The sequence below is a fragment of the Pelodiscus sinensis genome, chromosome 14 (genome assembly GCF_049634645.1).
Source record: "Pelodiscus sinensis isolate JC-2024 chromosome 14, ASM4963464v1, whole genome shotgun sequence".
Classification (NCBI taxonomy): domain Eukaryota; kingdom Metazoa; phylum Chordata; order Testudines; family Trionychidae; genus Pelodiscus; species Pelodiscus sinensis.
The window spans coordinates 40985184-41004871 of NC_134724.1; the positions used below are offsets into that span (position 1 = coordinate 40985184).

The 19688-nt window shown below is 44.1% G+C and overlaps 1 protein-coding gene across 9 annotated transcripts in view; it reads right to left on the minus strand.

Moving 5' to 3' along the window:
- Positions 1 to 19688, minus strand: part of TLN2 (talin 2) — a 368094-nt gene that overhangs the window by 15365 nt on the left and 333041 nt on the right. For all 9 annotated transcript variants that reach the window (XM_075897670.1, XM_006127334.4, XM_006127338.3 and 6 more), the window contains 3 exons: positions 18148 to 18255; positions 10801 to 10906; positions 7032 to 7156 (listed from right to left, as the gene is read on the minus strand). In XM_075897670.1, the coding sequence (XP_075753785.1) occupies positions 7032 to 7156; positions 10801 to 10906; positions 18148 to 18255 (339 nt within the window). The remainder of the gene's footprint in view (positions 1 to 7031; positions 7157 to 10800; positions 10907 to 18147; positions 18256 to 19688) is intronic.

A 19688-nucleotide genomic window follows, 5' to 3' on the forward strand; every position in this document is an offset into this window, starting at 1 on the left:
AAATACAAGCACTGCAGTACGTAAATGAGGGGGGTGTAATGTTATTTGTTGGTTTTCTTTGGTTTTTACTTAGACTATAGCCAAGAAAAGTCATATGTTAAAGGGCACGGAAAGCAGAAAGACCAGTGGGGGCATTAGGGCACAATAAGTGTGATGTGTCCCCTCACAGGATTCCTTGAGAGAGATGGGTCTTTTCAGATCTGTTTTCCTGAAATCCATGCGAGTACAGCGCTCTCATATCACAAACTCTTCCAAATGAGGTTAAACTGCATTTTGAGATAAAATACATAATATTCAGATTCTTTTAATATTTCTGATAACTTAGCAGGATGTGGGGAAATAACAAACAAAGGACATGGTTATTCCTTCTCCTTTACGCACACTATTGTGACCTCAATATTCTAATAAGAAAGCAAGTTCACATCTGATGAAACAGAATTTTTCACACGAGCCTGGTATGTAATGTATTATTAGACCAGTGACCATGATCATTAACAAAGGCACTGGTTTTAATGACAAGATATTACATTAATGTCTTTCAAAGTGAATCTGATTTCTGGTAGTACCCACTCTGCTTTTGCGACTGAACCTTTCTTAAGTTGTATTTAACTGAGATTTAAATATCTTTGTTGTAGGGACCCTACACTCACTGTTGTAAGTGACTAAAAAGTACCACACACGACGAATCACTACATTATCACATTTCACTCCTCCATTCAGAACAGCTTAATACTTGGTGACCTTCAAGTGGTTTGTTTCTGGACAAGGGATATTAGATATACAGAACCGTCAGGATTCATCTGGAGATCTTTTCTTTGGAGACAGTAAAACAAGAACTGTGAATAGGAAAAGTCCAACAACCAACCCAAAATGCTCCAAAATTGCCGTGCTTAAACAGTTACAATTTATTTACTACTCTAATTACCATGTTTCAAATCCCACTCTAAGGTTGCACAGAACTGCAAGCCATGTTGTGGAGAGTTTGTTCACATTTTCGGAAGTGTTCAGCATCCAAAATTGTGCGGGCAGATTTTCAAATGGGCCCAGGAGCCTATAGCTGAGCACTTCATTATGGGGGTCTAAATGAGAGCATGGTATTTTTGAAAATAGGCCATTCCTGCATTTCTCTACGTTGTCCTTTACAGAAGGAAAAGGCATATTTAATATCAGACCCTTGTTTTTAGGCAGATTGCCCTTTTCTAAATCAGGGGTCTAGAAAGTGTAGTTATTTTCATGCCACAGTTCATCTGTAAAGAGCTAACTTGGTATGCAGGTGAAAGTCACAAACAAAAACCACTTTTGTGAGGCGCTCTCATTCTAATTCTCTGTGGCACACTTCAAAACTGCCAGACAGGGGCCTTAGGAGTTAAAAGGGGCTCAAGGCTGAAGTAACCAGAGCATAGCACATCCAATAAGAATTATCTTGGGAAGCTGGTATAGAGAAACATGCAACTTCTGCTGTGTAATGATAATATTGGATGTCATCTTAAAGGACGAGATAAAAGAACAAGAGCTGCCTACTAAATGCAGAATATTTGCCATTACTAATTAGGATCGGCACACGTGTACATCTGTACAAAAGGGTTATGATAAGGAATTACCATGTTAATGAAACAAATCATCTTAGCAGATGGATTTTTGGCCATGTTTGTAGCGCAACGCCATCACAACTATCGTATCTAAACAATAACTGAAGTGGACTATGGTTTCTGCAACAGGACTCAAATGTTGTTAATCTCTTACGTTGACTGCTAGCACAAAGGGCACAGTTTGACACCAGAGGGCCTAAATCAGTCAGTATCCTATTTTAAAAACATGTTTAGGTGAATTTGTCTCTCTTGCAGGAAAAATCAGTGCAAAAAAGCCAAGCCGCATGGGAACAGGAAGTGAAAAAGTTGCAGCACGTATTTCTGCCAATTGCAATGCTACTATTTCCAGTTTGGAGCCTCTACAAAGAGCACAGCACTAATTTCACCTAAACATCTGATGGTTTGGGGAAAAGGAGCAGCATCCACTGTAGAGAAAGTGGAGACCAGCAATTCCATCTTGATTACAGCTGAAATCCAAATTCAAGTACCAAGTAGAGGAAGGTTAGTACATTGCTCCCTCTACCTTTCACTTATGCTTCTCTGATGTGTCACAGTACAGTGTTAGTCACTCATTTTTAAGAAAAACACTGTTTTGGACTGGAATTATGGACCTTGTTTCCAAAATAGTGGAAGCATCCATGAGCCAAAAGCCATTTAATTTCCTTATACCAATAGTAATATATGCACTATTCTTTCAATGACCGTGCTGTAAGGAAGTGAATGCTATTAGCTGATTCAGCTATTCAGCTAACAGTTCAGCAACTATTTTTATGTCAGATTTTATTTATTCACACAGCCTAATAACATTTTCACTGTCATGGCTCTGCAATATGGACACCAATGTCAGGGCTGGACAGCTTTTCCAAATAGCACTTTTAACTATTGAATTAGAAATACCTCTACAACATGAAACATCACTTCAAAATACCTTACATGTTTCCAGAGTTGCAGAGATCCAACAACAGAAGGGGAAGAATTCAGTCACTGTACATGATTCATTCAGCACAGCATGATGTGCTCAGTGTTGTCCATATAAATACCACATAAAAATGATTACAGGCTGAACCTCGCTAGTCCGGTACTCTCAGACCTGACCCCTGCTGAATCAGAGAATTTGCTGAACCACAGGAGGTCAATGACATCTAGCAGCATTACCTACCCTCCTACTGCTTACTGGATCCTTAGAAGACATTTCGGGGTCAGTTAGAGCTAAAGATCAGCACAGAACACTGAGAGCCAGGACTGAGGGCTGTAAACACACTTTATGGGACTGCTGGAAACTTGTCCACTTGATAAGTGGCCATCAGTCTAACTTAAATCATGTGGGACCACAGATGTTGTCCGACCAGAGAGTGGCAGATTAGGGAGGTTCAACCTGTAGTTGAAAAAGAATGGAAGGGGAAATCACATCTCACATCAAATAGAAAGCTATGGTACAGCTACTAAGATACTGCTACACAGGGGCAGGAATAAGACCTAGCATGGGAATGGATAGCTAGGCACTACAGCTGTCTGGAAAACTGGGCTTTTCCCCCTCTGCAGAAAATTTCAGTTTTTTCAAAAAAGTAAACCTCAGATTTTCAGTCAGCTCAAAACTTCTTAGTGTTCAAGATTGTTCTCAAATTAAGCAATTCTCAGAATGCCAGATCATAAAACCAGCCTTCCTGACATGTGTGACACGAAATTCCATTGTTTGCCATCACAAGGGACTCACTAAAGATTTAATTTTGGTGATTTTTTTAAACCAAGTTCATGAAACTTGACATAATGTTTAAAAAATCCAAGGTCAACCAACATCCATTTCCACAAACTTAGGCTAATAAACTCATCTTTATGCTTTGGTGGTACAGGTTTGATTGGTGGGTAGGTGGAGGGAGAAATAGTCTGCAACATGAGATCACAAAAAATAAACACAAATTACTAGTCCAACTACAAAATGGCGTAGGATAAAACATTATGTCACAAAACGCTGATAAAACCACTGTGCTGTTAGTTTTTGAAGAGTCAGAGACAGATGTTTTTGTATTCCATTACTTTTAACCAGTTTCCTACAGATCCTTCACGTACAATGGACAGCATGAATAAGATGTAGGATCAATAGCAGAATGAGTGAACCACCATAAACTTGTTGCCAGCAGTCATGAAAGACAAACCATATTTCTTTTGAAGTGCCTCTCAGTTTTAATTTAGTAAAGAGACAGCAACAAAGGTAAGTTACAAAAGAGCCAGGTAAACACAAGAGACCACTCCAATGAGATTCAGTACTTGGATGGCTGCTGCCTATTAGACCCTATGGAACTTATACATCTCCTGAGAGCAGCCCTAATCAGAACACTTCACCGTATGTGTTTTTTAAAAATCATTAGAATGAGAGTCTGCAGGAAGTCTTCTAAATCTGCTTGTGATTTAAAGTATTCCTTCATATTGCCTTATACTACTTTATAAACCCCCGGAGACAGGGCAGGACACTATAGGAATATGTTTGATATATAGTTGGATTAAATAACAACCTAATATATCAAACATATCACACAGAGCCCTGCAGAAAAGGCATCCAGGTTTGATTCACCTTGGGGGGGAAAACTGCTGAAGGCTAACAGCAGGGAATTGTCATCGACAGCTAAAGACACAACCTCTTGCTTAGGATATGAAGGCATAAGTCTGCACAGAGGCACGAAGAGTGCACCAACAGGAATATAATGCACATACAGCCATGGTCTCTGGTGATGTACCTAAGCCACAACATTGTTTTCCTATAACTATTTTTCCATTGTAAGAGTTAATGAAACACATCATTTTTAATTCCACAAAATAAATTCCCCCCTTTTTTCTTTTATGTTTTGAGTAGTTATTTTGTACCAGGTGCTATCTTGAGAAATCAAGAGTCTAAGTTATATTAGAACAGGCAACATGAGGCCCCAGAGCAAAACACATTCAATCCACCAAGAAAGACAGCACGATCAGTGTAAATTCATAACTGGGTTGTAAAGGACATATCACCAGCCATAACCTGTTTTATTTAATGAACAGAAAAGTTCTTACAGCTTAGCAGACCATTTTCCCCCTTGAACACCACAATTAAAATCCAAGACCGTTTGTATTACACCTGAAAGAGGAACAGATAAGGAGTGTCCTCCTCAAAATACTTTTTGATACACAAGCTCAGAAATAAGACAAATACTAAAACATCATCTGGACATTATACTAGTAGTCGGAGCGTTTAAGCTTTTGAAAGGTGAGAGATTGTATCTGTTCTGTAACCAGGCTGTTATGAATTAATTCAGAAAGAATGTACAGAAATACAACGGGGTGGAGGTGCAACAAAGAGATAAGAGAAATGGAATAAAAAATAAAGGTTATACAATGATGGAATAGAAGTACTGCAGCGCAATTATAAAATTAGGAAAAGTGTTAGCTTTATTGTTTCATTTCCATAGATTAATCAAGTGGAACACAGACAAAGCTAAAATAGTAAGCAACTCTCCCTCCCCCCAAAACCACAAGAATTTTGGAAGGGATCCAGATCCTAAGACTTCAGGATGTAAATGCTTCTCTAATTAAGAGTGGTGAGGAAGAAACTTTCCCAGCACGCTGGGGTCTACTGCAGGCTCTCCTGCAATGTTTCTCTGTGGCTAATGGCCACCACTCGAGGCAGGATTCTGAACTAGATGGACCAGAGTTGCTATGTTTCTATAACTGGTGGACTGTGTATAAGAAAACAGATGGTGTGTAATTACTAGTTTAGATCTGAGTGTCAGAGATTCCCCTTTGATCCAGAAGTTTAAGACAGAATGATCCAACTTTGAGTTACCTAAAACATTCTTCCCCCTAAAGGCAGTACCTCCTAATCTGTGTTGAAACACATTGATGGGACAGTGACAGGAAGCTCACATTGATGCTGTTCTCTGCTCTGTGGATAAACCAAGGGTTTGAAATGTCTAGTGCAGTCAGTCCAGCACATTTCACTTTTATTACTGCAAATGTTTGTGAAAGAGAAACTGAATTATGAGTGATGGAAGTTTGATTACAAAGTGAAATATAACTCAAGAAATATGAATGTGTTTTCAAAAAAATTACTAAGAAAGAGCCCAATAAAGCACAGGCAGACTGGACATTCAAATTAACATGTTAAATAAGGAGCAGGTGTAGGGTTTGTATGACAGTGGCCAGAGGAGTGTTTTAGATGTTAGCAGGATAATGGCCTCAAGGTTACTAGGCAACTGAGATACACTATTATGTAGTGGTTGTGTAGAAAAGGTGATCGAGGACTTTTCTATCCATCACTCTATAGACTCTCATTACAAGCAACCTCCTTTTTTCACAAAAATGAATATACCAATTACAAAAACCACAGAACAAAGAAAAGCATTGTTCTTTCCTGGACTTCATTTGCACCACTGAAAGAAAAATTCCCCAACCTGTGGGCATCATCACAGCTCATCCTGCGAGGCTATTAAAAAACTGTTTAATTGTGAGGCTATTAAAAATTGTTTGATCTGGTGCTCCTGAATGATAGAAAATACCACATTTCTCTGAAAACAGTCTGACACTGAATAACCATCAGAGCGTGCTTTCTTGGAAAGACTTCTCACCTGGTTAGAACTAAGTCTGGTAACTCTGAAGTCACTCAGAAAAGGACGTGACTACAACATTGCTTTCTGAAGTTAACAGCATGCATTATTTTTATTAAAAGAGGCCCAGTTCTGGGTCTCATGAAGATTTATTTCAAAACCTGTTAGGTGTTCTACACTGTGGAGTGATTCTGTGTCATGGCCCTACCCCTTGAATTGTGCCCGTATGCTGTCTCCTCCCAGTCATAGTAATTCTCATATGATTCCTCTGACACACCTGCAAGCTGTTAATTCCATTTTACCTAAAATATTCTCATGGGCATACTTGAATCATATAAAAATATATGAATCCTTTCGTGGTCTCACAGGACTTTCATTTATATATTTCTCTTTATATGGAGACACCCTTTATATGGAAGTCAAACCCTGACCTTATAAAATCTTTTGGCTAGAGGATCCTATAGTACACTTCATATCATCCCATAATAGACATATTGAAGACTGAATGAGCAGCCTCAGAAGCCATTTAAACTGAGGATAACAACAAGAATAATCTTTCACACCAGAAAATATTATTTTGGACCCAGGAGAGTACATGAACTAGCAATACTTGTATAACCTGAAAGGGCTTTTCCTAAAAATCCCCCCCTCTTTCCCCTCCATGTCCAAACCTATTGCTTGCAGGCCCACCACTTGAAAGAGCCATCTATATCTTTTAAAAAGTGTTGTTCTGCTGGCACCAGCTGAAGACAAAGTAAGGATTAATTGTTTCATCCATCACCTTGATCTATAGCAACCAACAGCCCAACATACAAATGATTTGCATTTCTGCTATATTAAATTAAAAATAACACGGCAGGTGGACACTCACCTTTGGCTTGGCTCTTGGTTTCAACTGCTCTAACTTCTTTGCTGCAGCCTCTATTGAAGCTGCAGCCCCCAATAGCTCTGTCTCAGCAATGACTGTCGGGTCCTCTGGATCCACCCACTCTGTGCCTGAAATTAACAGAGGGGTAGACAGTAATTTCAGTAGTACTGTTAGTGCCTTCTGACCAAGCTGATTCCCTGTCACACTGCAAAACTATGTGCTAAATACACAGTGTGTATAATAGGGAAGTCTTATTTTAATATCATGAATGGCCTAAAATACTATAATTTAAACCATTAACCGCAAAAATCAAATCAGAAAGGAAAGAGCCCTTTGTTGTAATGTTCTATTGTGGAAGTGGCTTAACTAAAAAGTTGGAGAAGAAAAGAAACTCTAAATTGCTCCTTCAAAGGCCATATATATACCCTGGGTGCTGAATTATGGTAGCAGACAACGATGTTTAATCATGGCTGTTACGTAGAAAGTTCCTACTGTACTTTCCTTGAGCAAGGCTGAGAGATGCTTTGTCTGTGAACTGTGAGAAAGAGCACAATGGATGTGTTAGACTATTCAGGAGATTGTGGACTGTTCTCAATACAGTCTCCATTTACAGTGGCTAGGGAGACAGAGCTGATGCCCATCCATGGAAAACACAAGACTGAAACACTGCTGTTCTAACTCCAGAGTCAATAAGGCCAATAAGCAAGTTTCTCCTACACATGTGAAGGATATTTTTTGGAGAGGAAAGATCTCCTTTTGCAGACCTCAAAACAAGTGCTTGGTGAAATGCAGAAAACTCACATAAAAAAACTGATGAGGCTGACACTACGTTACAACTAAAATCAGTGCCTTGCATGTTAAAAAATCTCAGAGGGGCAGCCCTGTTAAACTGTGACCTTAAATTTACAGACTAACATGGCTACCCCTCTGATATTAAAAGCAGGACAACTGTATGCAAAACTTATGATAGGATAAGCAAGCAATTGTAGATATACTAGATTTCCTTTTCTCCAATGTAAGAATAAGTAGCACTGAAATTATGTTCATATTACATTTCCTATAATATTAAAGTATTTCTGCACATATTTGCTGGTCATGTAAATGTGCTCATTGAACTAATTCTTCTAGAATACCCTTGCTCAATTCACTTTATTAATGGCAGAGTGATATTCCTTTCACTACCTAAATAAGCATCTCTGTAGATTTACAGCTCCTTGATAACATGATTCATCTTTATTTTAACTACGGTTTTAGAACCATAGGATGAAAATTTAGACAGAAAATGGTTATTGCTCATCCATGATTCCGGATCTTTTCTCTGAACAATTGAGTCATACTTAAGCTCTTCGCTATGGAAGGATCATCAGACAGAATAAATGATCACAGATTAGCTGTATGGGAGTGTCATGGGGCCCAGCCTCAAACTGAGCCCACACCCACAAAAATCACCTCACCAGCCTCTGCATGGGGTTGCTGGGCCATGCCCTTGGTTGCCTCCTCTTGTTAGTCGCTTGTGTGTGGATGTTCTGTGGCGTAGCCCCATGGCCAGGTCACTTGAAAATACAGTCCCCTTCCGGGGTTCTCAAAGTCTCAACATCAGGGCCACCTCCCACTGCAGTCCCAAGTTAAGTTAAGCAAGAGGTCTTTCACCTCTTCCTGGGCTCCTCTTATGGAACACCAGTCCCAGAACAGCACCCCTGGCTGGGCAAGTCAGATGGTACTGCCTTCCTCCTTCAGCCAGGAGTCCCCAGCTCTCCTTCTGTAGCAACGTACACATCAGTCACTGTTCACTGTGCTCCCCTAGGAGATGGGTAATTCAGGCAGCTATTGCAATCCTCCTTTAGCCAGGAATCCCCAGCCCTCCTGGAGCAAGCTGTACTTTAGCCAGCTGTCAGGTCCTAGCCAGCTTCTCCCTCAGCTGCCCCTTTCTTCCCAATTAGTCCTCAGGCTCAGAGGTTGAATGGGCCAGCTTTCTCCTACTAATCAGTGTATGCCTAACTATCAAGGAGGAAGAAGCAGTTATTGTGGTCCCCTTCGTTCAGCTCATCCCCAATTGGCTGGGTGGGAGGCTATCCTTTCTACCAGTATCTCCTAAGTATTGTGGGAGCATAGCTATCTATCTTATATACAGGCAGTCCCCGAGTTACGCGGATCCGACTTATGTCGGATCCGCAGTTATGAACGGAGATTTTCTCGCCCCGGAGGACTGGAGTGGCGGAACGCCTGATCCCGCCGCCCGCCTCCTCCGGGGCAAGAAAAGCTGCTCCCCGTCTCCCTGGTCTGCTGGGGGAGCCAGCAAACCAGGGAGACGGGGAGCAAAGCGGCGGAGGACCCGGGCCGGACCCGCGGCGCTTCCAGCTGATCTGGAAGCACCGCGGGTCCGGCCCAGGTCCTCTGCGGCTTTGCTCTGCGTCTCCCTGGTCTGCTGGGGGGGGGGGGAACAGCTAGTGCCCCCCCCCCAGCAGACCAGGGAGATGTGGAGCAAAGCCCGGGGCCTGTGGTAGAGCAGGTGGGGCGCTGCCGATTGGTGCCACAGCACCGCTCCTTGGCGCTACTGGACCAACCCGGCAGCACCCCAGCTTCTCTGCCCCAGGAATCCTGATTCAGCCGCTGGTGATCAGTTTCAGCAGCGGCTGAATCAGGACGCCTGGGGCAGAGCAGCTGGGGTGCTGCTGGGTTGGTCCAGTAGCGCCGAGGAGCGGCCGCGCTACTAGACCAACCCAGCAGCACCCGAGCTGCTCTGCCCCAGGTGTCCCCAAGTCAGCCGCTGCTGAAACTGACCAGCGCTGACTACAGGAAGCCCGAGGCAGAGTTGCTCTTCCCCGGGCTTCCTGGAATCAGCTGCTGATCAGTTTCAGCAGCAGCTGACTTGGGGACACCTGGGGTTCTTAAGTTGAATCTGTGTGTAAGTCAGAACTGGCGTCCAGATTCAGCCGCTGTTGAAACTGATCAGTTTCAGCAGCGGCTGAATCTGGATGCCAGTTCCGACTTACATACAGATTCAACTTAAGAACAAACCTACAGTCTCTATCTTTTACATAACCTGGGGACTGCCTGTACTGGATTTTAAAACATCTTAAAGAGCCACAACAAATCATGGGATTGTCTGATCACTACACACTTCTACCCACAAGGGGCAGGCTACCTGTCACAGAGAGATTATGCTTTCATCTGTAGAGATGTATTGGTGGGGTCATGCACAGTGGATATGTTCTGGGCATTTTATATCTTTGTTAATGCTAGCAGCCTGGGCTTGGCTACAGAAATAGAGGCTCACTGTGAACGTATCACATTGTTCTGGAAAAAACTATAGTGACCTGGAGCAACCAGCATTTAATCTTGTAATTCCAGCCAGTGTTGCTCACTGTGGAAGCCAAGCGGCTGAGGCAGCTTTGGGCTATTTCCTGTAGTTTGGATCCAAACTTTTCAGTGTGGAGATAATCGATTCAGTGCTTGGTGGAAACTGTCAGCCATTTCCTGAGGTGGGGGCAGGGTGCAAACTCTACTTAAAAAGTATTGTGCAGGTTCTTTTGCTGTGAAGAATGGGGCTGGCGACCCATAGCAATTCCAATGCTGGAGCAGAGCAGCTAATTATAACATTTCTGTGTAATTAAGAGGTACCAGGGCAAGCGGAGATAAGCAAGGGAATTACCAAGTTTTTAAATATTAAAAAAAACAAACAATGACAAGAACATCCAGGTGACTATTTAATGTCCCTTGTCATTTCTGCAACGTAAACCACTATGTGTATTAACTAATTGTATTAACCCACCTTTCATTGCTTCTGCTGCCTGGATAAGCTCTGTCACAGCACCAGCAACACGCTTTGATAAGGCAGCCAATGGATGCTTCAGTTCTGGGGTTGGCTTCTGAAGAATCTATAAAAAGAAAAAATTAATTAGGAATTAGAAGCTAAGGTTTCACAGAATATACACACTGCAAGTTCCCAATGACGTACACATTAGATAAAGTCCTAAAGCTACACTAGGGGAAAAAACAAACAATCTGAGCCCCAAATGAAGAAAGGTTAAAGTGACTGGGACTTTTCAGTTTACAAAAGAGGAGATGGAAGGGGGATATGATAGAGGTCTATAAAATCATGAGTGGTGTGGAGAGGGCGGATAAAGAAAAGTTATTTATTAGTTCCCATAATAGAAGAACTAGAGGACACCAAATGAAATTAATGGGTAGCAGGTTTAAAACTAATAAAAGAAAGTTCTTCTTCACACAGCGTGTAGTCAACCTGTGGAACTCCTTGCCAGAGGAGGCTGTGAAGGCTAGGACTATAACAGAGTTTAAAGAGAAGCTAGATGATTTCATGGAGGTTAGGTCCATAAAAGGCTATTAAGCCAGGGGATAGAAATGGTGTCCTTGGCCTCTGTTCGTCAGAGGCTGGAGAAGGATGGCAGGAGACAAATCTCTTGATCATTGTCTTCGGTCACCCTCTCTGGGGCACCTGGTGCTGGCCACTGTCGGCAGATAGGATACTGGGCTAGATGGACCTTGGTCTGACCCAGTATGGGCGTTCTTATGTTCTTATGTGCCTATAGAAAAATGCAAAAATGCCACAAACTCAGAAGCAAAAGTAACAGACCCCACAGACCCCAAGAAGACGGGTTGCTAGATTGTGCAACATAGCTAGCCCGTGCTAGGAAAGCAAAGCTACCTATCTCGTGAAAGTATTCCACAGAGCTGTTTCTGAAAATACTCAATATTTGATACATGATCTTGTGCGTCTATCTATTAATGAGGAACATTTAACTCAATTAGAATTCAAGCCAATTGTTTCATTTTGGGGACCTAAACCTAAAGGACTAAAGAGAAGGTTTCTCACGTGTGCAGTACCTGATGTTCTTCAAGATGGTTGTCCCTGTGGATGCTCCACTTTAAGTGTCTATGTGCCCCTGCGCCTCAAGTCGGAGTTTTGTGGTAGCAGTGCCCCCGGTAAGCTGCACATGCAGGGCATTTCGCATGCACCATTTGGAGCAGCTATCCCGCATGCACAGCAAACCAACTCCTTCACTTCCTTATCTGCCCCAAAGCACAGGGTAGCAGGGTAGGTAGTGGAGCACCCATAGTGACAGCCATCGTGAAGAACCTAGTTACTGCACAGGTGAGTAACCTTCTCTTCTTTCAGGAGCATCTGTGATGGCGCGTTGGGGGTCCCCCGTCTCCTGCACCCCGAAATGGCACAGACTGCACCAGCCGGTGGAATAGAGGAAGTTTATTGCCTCTCCAGGATACAGCACAGCACAGATGGAATCTGGTCCCAGAGCTGGGCTAGGATGCCTCAGGCCCCCTTGAGATGGGGGAGACTGGGCCCCTAAACTCCAGCCCCTTTCCCTAGGCTGTCTCCTTCATGCTCCCAGCCAGCAACTAACCAACACTCTTCCAGCCCTGCCCCCCAGCCAGGGCAGCATCCACCTTCCTTTGTTCCTCTCCATGGGGGGTGTCTGGCCATACTGGTTTGCACAGTGACTCATCCTGTTTTGCTGGGTCGTGGTACCCACGGCAGCCAGTGGGGGTTACCCCAGAGCCAGCAGCATAGAAACCAGCCAGGTACCCCCACTACTTCACAGCATCTCCATGGGTGCCCCACTTTAGGTAACAACGGAGAAGTATTCACACTCAGAAAAGGGGACTTCGGAGTCTGCGAATGAACAGTGGGCACCGCAGTGTGTCCAAAATGCACATCAGAGGCTGACTGTTTCTCTAATGCATAAGGCTTGGTGAAGGTGTGTACCGAAACCATTGCTCTGGTAAAACGCGTGCACAGGACTGCTGGAGGCTCCTGGTTTGTGATACGCTAACACAGTCAGATGTACTCAGAGAGTCACTTGGATGGCTGCTACTTAGAGATAGTCTCGCCTTGAAGCCTCTAGAAGAGGCATCTTGAGAACAGCAAAAAAGGTGAAAAGTCTTGAAGACTTATGGAAAACTTTAGTTCTGTCTCTACAAAATGCTATTGGTCTGAGCACATCCAGCGAATGTGGCATGGCCTGTCTGCTCTGTGCATGAGGTTTTGGGAAGACGACAGGTAGGCATATAGGCTTGTACAATGAAAAGAAGGTACCTTAGAGAGGAAATTTGGATGTGGTCAGAGGACCACTCTGTCCTTTGCCCACCATAAGGGCTTCCCACTCCCCAATTCTTTTTGCTCAAGCGATTACCACTAAAAAGGCTAATTCATTGATAAATGTAACAGTGAACAGGGGGCTAACGGTTCAAGTGGCTTGCCAATTTCTGCCTGTAGTACCAAGCTGTCTTCTCATTCATGAGGAAGTAATGTGAGTAAAATCTAGCCCCCCCCCCCATGTAGCTGTGGTACGTGCTCCATTGCTCTGAGGCGCAGGAGATGATTTAGTTCCTTCAGAAGGGTGGCCTCATGAGATGGGTCCCTGAAGAGGGACTGTTAGGGGGACTGAATGAGGGGGATAGAAGAAACGGGAGGCAATAGCCAGTTCACACAATATGTAGCACCCGTGTGTCTGTTGTGATGCTGCTCCAGACTGGATAGAAGGATGTTAAGCAGTCTCCAAATGGGGTGGAAGTGACGGTGATCTGCAGGTGTTAGGAGAGTATGGGGCTATCTGGCCCTCGACCAAACGCGCTTTGATGCTGAAGACTAGGAACTAGTTGATTGTTCCACCGTTTGTCTGTGCCTGGTCTGGCGCTCTTTATGCCTATCATACTGTCTCTAGGGCTGTGTGTGTAAGGAGTGCTTCTGAATGGCTGATTAAAAACCTTGCCTTGTTCTCTCTTGGTCACAGGCACGTATATCGCCCAGGTTATCAACGTGGACCCCAAATCCTCAAGAGTGTGGATGGATTCCACAAAGAGCGTGAAGCCCCCCAAAGGCAGATCCTCCACTACAGACAACCTCTTTCAGGAAATGTGAAGGGTGTAGGCAGGATGCCTATTGCATAACCACTGCCATGGATTTGGAATATGTAGCCGTGTCTGCTGAAGCCAGAGCAGTTTGGAGCACTGTGCGGGGGATGAGGGAACTCTCGTTTATATTGGCCGTAAACTGTTCTTTTTTACCATCAGGCAGCTGGTCAATAAAAGCTGACATTTGGAATAAAGTATCGTGAGTGTACTTTGCTAGCAACATGGCATTGTTTGTGATCCTGAGCTGCAGAGTGGTGGACAAATAGGCTTTCCTGCCAAATAAATCAAGCCACTTCCAGTTCCTACCACAGGGGGTGGCAGAGGTGACATTCTGCTTGCCCCTCTGATTCACAGCATCGACCATTAGAGAACTTGGGGAGGGACGAGTGAAAAGGAAATCTGCGCCCAGTGGGGCAACACGGTATTTTTTGTCTGATCATGTGCACGAGGGAGGGAGGGAAGGTGGCTGGAGTCTGCTCCATTTCCATTGATTGGCAGGGCAAGTTTGGCAGCTGGAGACATGTGGACAATGTCCGTGAGCCTACGTTGTGTCTCTGATAACTGTTCCATATAGATTGCCAAAGAGTCAGCCACTCCATTGTACAGCTCCTGAAATGATTTCAAATCCTCTTCTGAGGGGTGGGGAAGGCATGTCCCCCTGTCCCCCATGGCTTCTGGATCCTCTTCTGGATCTGCGAAAGAAGGGGGCTGGAGAAGCCTCTGATCAATGAGTTGGAGCTGACTGTTGAGTAGGTTGAGGGTGCTGAGCTCTATACATAGCCTAAGGGGTCCCAGTAGGGACAATTAGGTAGAATTGGTATTGGTGGGGGCACCCGCTGAGGGGGCTGCCACGGTGGTGGTTGTTGCATTGGTCCAGGTCAGTGGTTTTCAGACCTTTTGGCCCATAGCCCACCCCACTCAATGCAAAGCTTTCCACAGACCATCAGCCAACCACCCATGATGACAAAACGGGTGAAAGAGTTGGCTGCAGGTCTGGCTGGGAGGATAGGTGCAGCAGCGGGATGGGAGCCTAGAAGGGAAGGGTGGATGCAGAAGTGGGGTGGAGTGAGTGATCTCGGTGGGAGGGTGTGTGTGAGGATGTTGGGGGCATGGGGTGCGGGAGGGGAGCGCTTACCTGGCTCCATGCTATCTGCTGCTCCCAGGCCCTGGCCCCACTGCCCACTATGAGAGCAGTGGGGAAAGCCTCTAGGTGAGCTGTTTCCTGCATTGCCGTTCCCCCACCCGGGGGTGGGAGTGGCAGTGGCAATGCGAAAGCCATTTTCTTCCCTTCAAGCTGGATCCAGCTCATGAGGCTTGCCCTTCCTGGTCCTCTGAAGCAGGAAGCCGGCACTGGCCTCGTGGGGGTGGGGTGGGCGGGGCAGATCTTGGGGCTAGAGTGCCAGCACTGGCTCCCTGTTGCAGGGTGGAGAGCTGCGAGCCCACAGCTCATTTGCAAGATAGTCCGCAGTCCACTAGAGGTCCGCAGACCACACTTGGAGAACCACCGGTCTAGGCACTGAATGGCGTGGAGCATGTAAGTCTTGAGAGGTTTCGTCTTTCTCTTTACTAAACATTAGAGGGGGCTGATCCAACAGGCGTAGTGGAGAGGATGAATCGGGAGGCTGTTGGGGTTCCATTGGCACTAAACAGAGGTGTTCCAGGTGTTGAGGTAGCTACTAAATCTGCATGGCTGGTGAAGTGTTGCAGTGCCAGGAAGGCTGGTACTAGGAAGGGTGCCAGAGAAAGGGCTGAAAGATGTGCCTGTACCAACCGCTTACAATGATGTGAGGAAACAGCAGGTGGTGGCATTTAGACGCTCGGTGCTGAGGGAGCGAGCAGCTTTGCTGGTGCTGACTGAGCCGATTTGCCCTTCGAGTGGGAAGCTGCCCTAGAGAAGATCTGTGTTGAGTCTTTTGTTCCAAGGGTTGTCTCGCTGCCAGACGTTCCTGGTGCCTCACAATCTGGTGCTTTGGATGCCATCAGTACCAGGGCTGATTTTTTGTGTTACCACACTTTATTGAGGGGGAAATGAGAGCGATTTCTGGATACCATACCCAGAGCAGGTCTCTGGCACTTGTCCCTGAGGGAGCTGTCCTTTCAGACACTCCGACTAGAGAAGGCTGTCTCAGTGGTGGTGTATGTTCTGGGTCAGAGGCTGGACGGAGCGACTTCTCCATGAGTATTAACTTAAACTGAAGCTCCCTGGCCTTTCTGATCCTTGCTATCAGTTTTTTTGCGGGGGGAGAGGAGGGCGCTTCTGAGGAATATGCAGAAATTGATGGCGCGTTTCTTGTGCCACAAGATGTGAGAGAAACCCAGACGGGAGGTTTTTAACTGTCACAAGATAGTTGCAACAAGTCTCAGGCTGAAGAGCTTTGCTTCCATAGTAAATATAAATACCTGAACCCTGAAAAGCCAAGCAACCTGCTGCCATATTTATACAATAAATACCTTTTGCAACAATGAGGGCTATAACCAGGGCCCTTTCTGAGACTCCTCCAACCCAGCAGGCAGTACCACTGTGCCTTTCAGAGCCAACCTTCCCACACAGCTGCAATTTCCAAAAATACATACTGCATGATCATGACTGCAGCAAAGTGCCATGTTTTCAGCTGCAGAAACAGTCTGTGACATCAGTACTACTCTTAATAATGGCAACAATGTGGCAATTAAATGAATGGGGGGATGTGCACAAACTGATGTTTCCCAGCTACCTTGCGTGGATTTTGAACTCATGACACATGCTGGAGATTGATGTTCTGTATTTACACAAAACACAGACAGAGCATGGACACAGTGTGAAAGTTTGCCACGCACCAATCTCCCACACAGAGGCCATCTGAAGGTATGAGAGGGGAGCTCCATCTGTTACTCTCCTGAGGGTGCCTTTCTGGGTAGTATCGAATACTCAAATAGTGCCTCCACTAGGAAATGGGTAAGATCACACTTCACATAGGTCACCCAACAGGACTTTTGACTTGAATACTGAGATGTTTATCACCTAGATAATTTTGATAATTCACAAGCGTGGCAAAGCCGTGTTACTTGTATGTGAGCACTCAGGTAACATGCACTTTACACTTTATGACCCAGCACAGAGGGAGCTTTTGGCATATGAAGTCTCGGTTATTGTACTTATTGAATCTAAAACCTGTAGAGGGTGGTATTTTGAAGGGCTCTGATGGCCAAACATTATGCTCTCTGGTGTCCCTGAATGTATAATGTTGACTCAGATACTGCAATATTAATTAAGAGTGGATAAAACGTGACAAAGTTCCCAAGTACAACTGTACTAAAAATATACTAGATTTCTAAATGTAAATTATTCTCTGCTGGGAAAGGTCCAATAATGAGATCTAACAAGTTTCTTACATGCTCTTCCCTGCTCGTGACAACCATTAATATAATCAGGCATCTATTTTTTTTAAACTTTATCTTTATTCCCACACACAACTGTTAATTTAATTTAACTAGACACATTACAGTTTCTGCCTGACAATGTATTTCCTACCCAGGAGTCTCATATCACACAGCAGCCACTGAAAAGTAGCTTCTTGGAGGTCGTGCACATGAGTACTTGCAGCTGCAAGTCAACTTGAGAATAGTCGAGTATTTCATTAAAAAATGTCTTACACACCCCATGCTTTATGTTTGAAATGGCCGTGTTGAAACAATGCTATAATACAACCAAAAAAGTGTCGAGTTTCCTGAAAAGCACATATGGTTCAGTATTCGCAGCTTCAGAGTTAGTCAGTCAGTCAGTCAGAAGACTAAGTGAAAAAATGGACAGGTTTGGGGAGCTTTTTTCACATTCACATTAGGTGGGGCTTTGGGATTGGCTTCGGACAGCTATTTGCTTTGCTTACCTCAGGATAGGGTCGGCATGCATGTGCATGTAGTGCTCCCCTAGGGATTTCACAATGGTGGTGGTGTGGGTGATCGGTGTGTGTTCTACCCACCAATATATGATTTTAAAGGGGCCCATTTTTAGATGATGTGATGCCTTCACTGCCTCATGTTTAACTAAGCTCTAGAAGAGAGCTCTTTGCAACACCTTCAGCTTCCCTTCTCGCTCTTTTCAGAAAGTGCGAAGCTATTTTAACCATTTGTTCAGGAACTTGCAGCAAGCTAATAAAAAAGCCAACGTTGGCAATGGTGATGAAAAGAGCTCAGAGAGAGGATTTGTTCTTGGCAAAGCTTCAGTACTTGCTTATAGGCTACTTCTTACCAGGAGGACATGTTCTAGGAGTTCCAAGTATCCCAGGGTACATTCTGTTCCAAATCGCAGTGCTCTCGCTCGAACATCTTCACTCACGTCTGAGTGATAGGAAGCTTGCTGAGGAGACAAAATAATATTAACACTCAAAAACTACAAAGCAAAGGTAGTGGAGAGGAGCAGAACTATGGAGGGGGACCTTAGAAATAACCTAAAAAGGCCGTCTGCGGAGAACCTGACCAATTAACCAGAACTGGCAAGCATCACCCTTAACCTTTCAGATCCCTATCACCCACAAACCCTTGAATATTCCATCTAAAATGTGACTGGTCTGTGCAGTCCCTCGTGGGAAGACACAACGAATGGAGCCATATCAGAGACAGTGCAGGCTAATGGACAGAGCATTGTACTTGGACTTCAAGAGATTCACGTTCAATTCTCAGTGGTGCTACTGGCCTGCTGGGTGATCCTGGGCAAGTCACATCTGTGTGTAAGTTTTCCATGCTGTAAAATGGAGATAATGATGCTGGCCTCCTTTATAAAGTGCAATGAAGGCCAGTATTAGTCTGTATATGAGAAAATGCATGATTGCAAAGAAGCATGCCTGTCTTTTAATCATGCTGCAGCATTTGGCTCATTAATGACTAAGCTTGATAGATTTCACGTGGTTAAATATGTACGGCAAGTAATAAGGGCAAAATAAAAAAAATTCGGAAGTAGTCCTGCATTACAGACTCACTCTTGCTAAAATGATATTTGGAAAGTAGACCTGTGAGGATATTTAAACTTGGTATTAATTTTTAAGAATACATCTTAAAATGCAGTTTTATTTATGTGACTGCCCACTCCTAGTATGCTCTTCTCAGTATTTTTATCTTCTGGTATTTGCAGTTAGGATTCAACATTTAATAGTCTGTTTTGCACATTTTGATCAGTTCTTTGTTTCCTTATCATCATCCTAACTGATGATGTCACATTAGACTTAGCTGGTTAATGGGCTCCCTCTACTGGTTAGTTCAAGAGCAGTCAAGCACCAACCCCTACAATCTAACATTAAATACAGTTGGCTCCCCACTTTGTAATAGTTCTTTGGATTTTGTTTTGGGAGTTTCTTTTAGCATATTTAAGGCTGGGTGACTCCTTTATTAGAGACAATGAACAAAGTTTAGAAAGCTCCAGAACAATTTATTTCTTATCCACAAATGGGAAAAAAAAACTTCAAATCCAACAGCGACTTTATCCCACATATTTCATTTACCTTATACATACTTCAATGCTATGGTGACAGATGCTACAAAAACACTCAGATACCAAAAATCTTTTCAAACTTCTACAAGAAATTATTCTAAGTGCTCATATTAATCTTAGGGTGTGTCTAGACTACAGAGTTTTGTCGACAAAAGTGGACTTTTGTCGACAAAACTATACCTGCGTCTACACTACCGCTGAGTTCTGTCGACATACCGTCGACAGAACTCAGCAGTTTTGTCGACGCTGGTAAACCTCATTTTACGAGGCATAACGCCTTCTGTCGACAGAGTTCTGTCAACAGA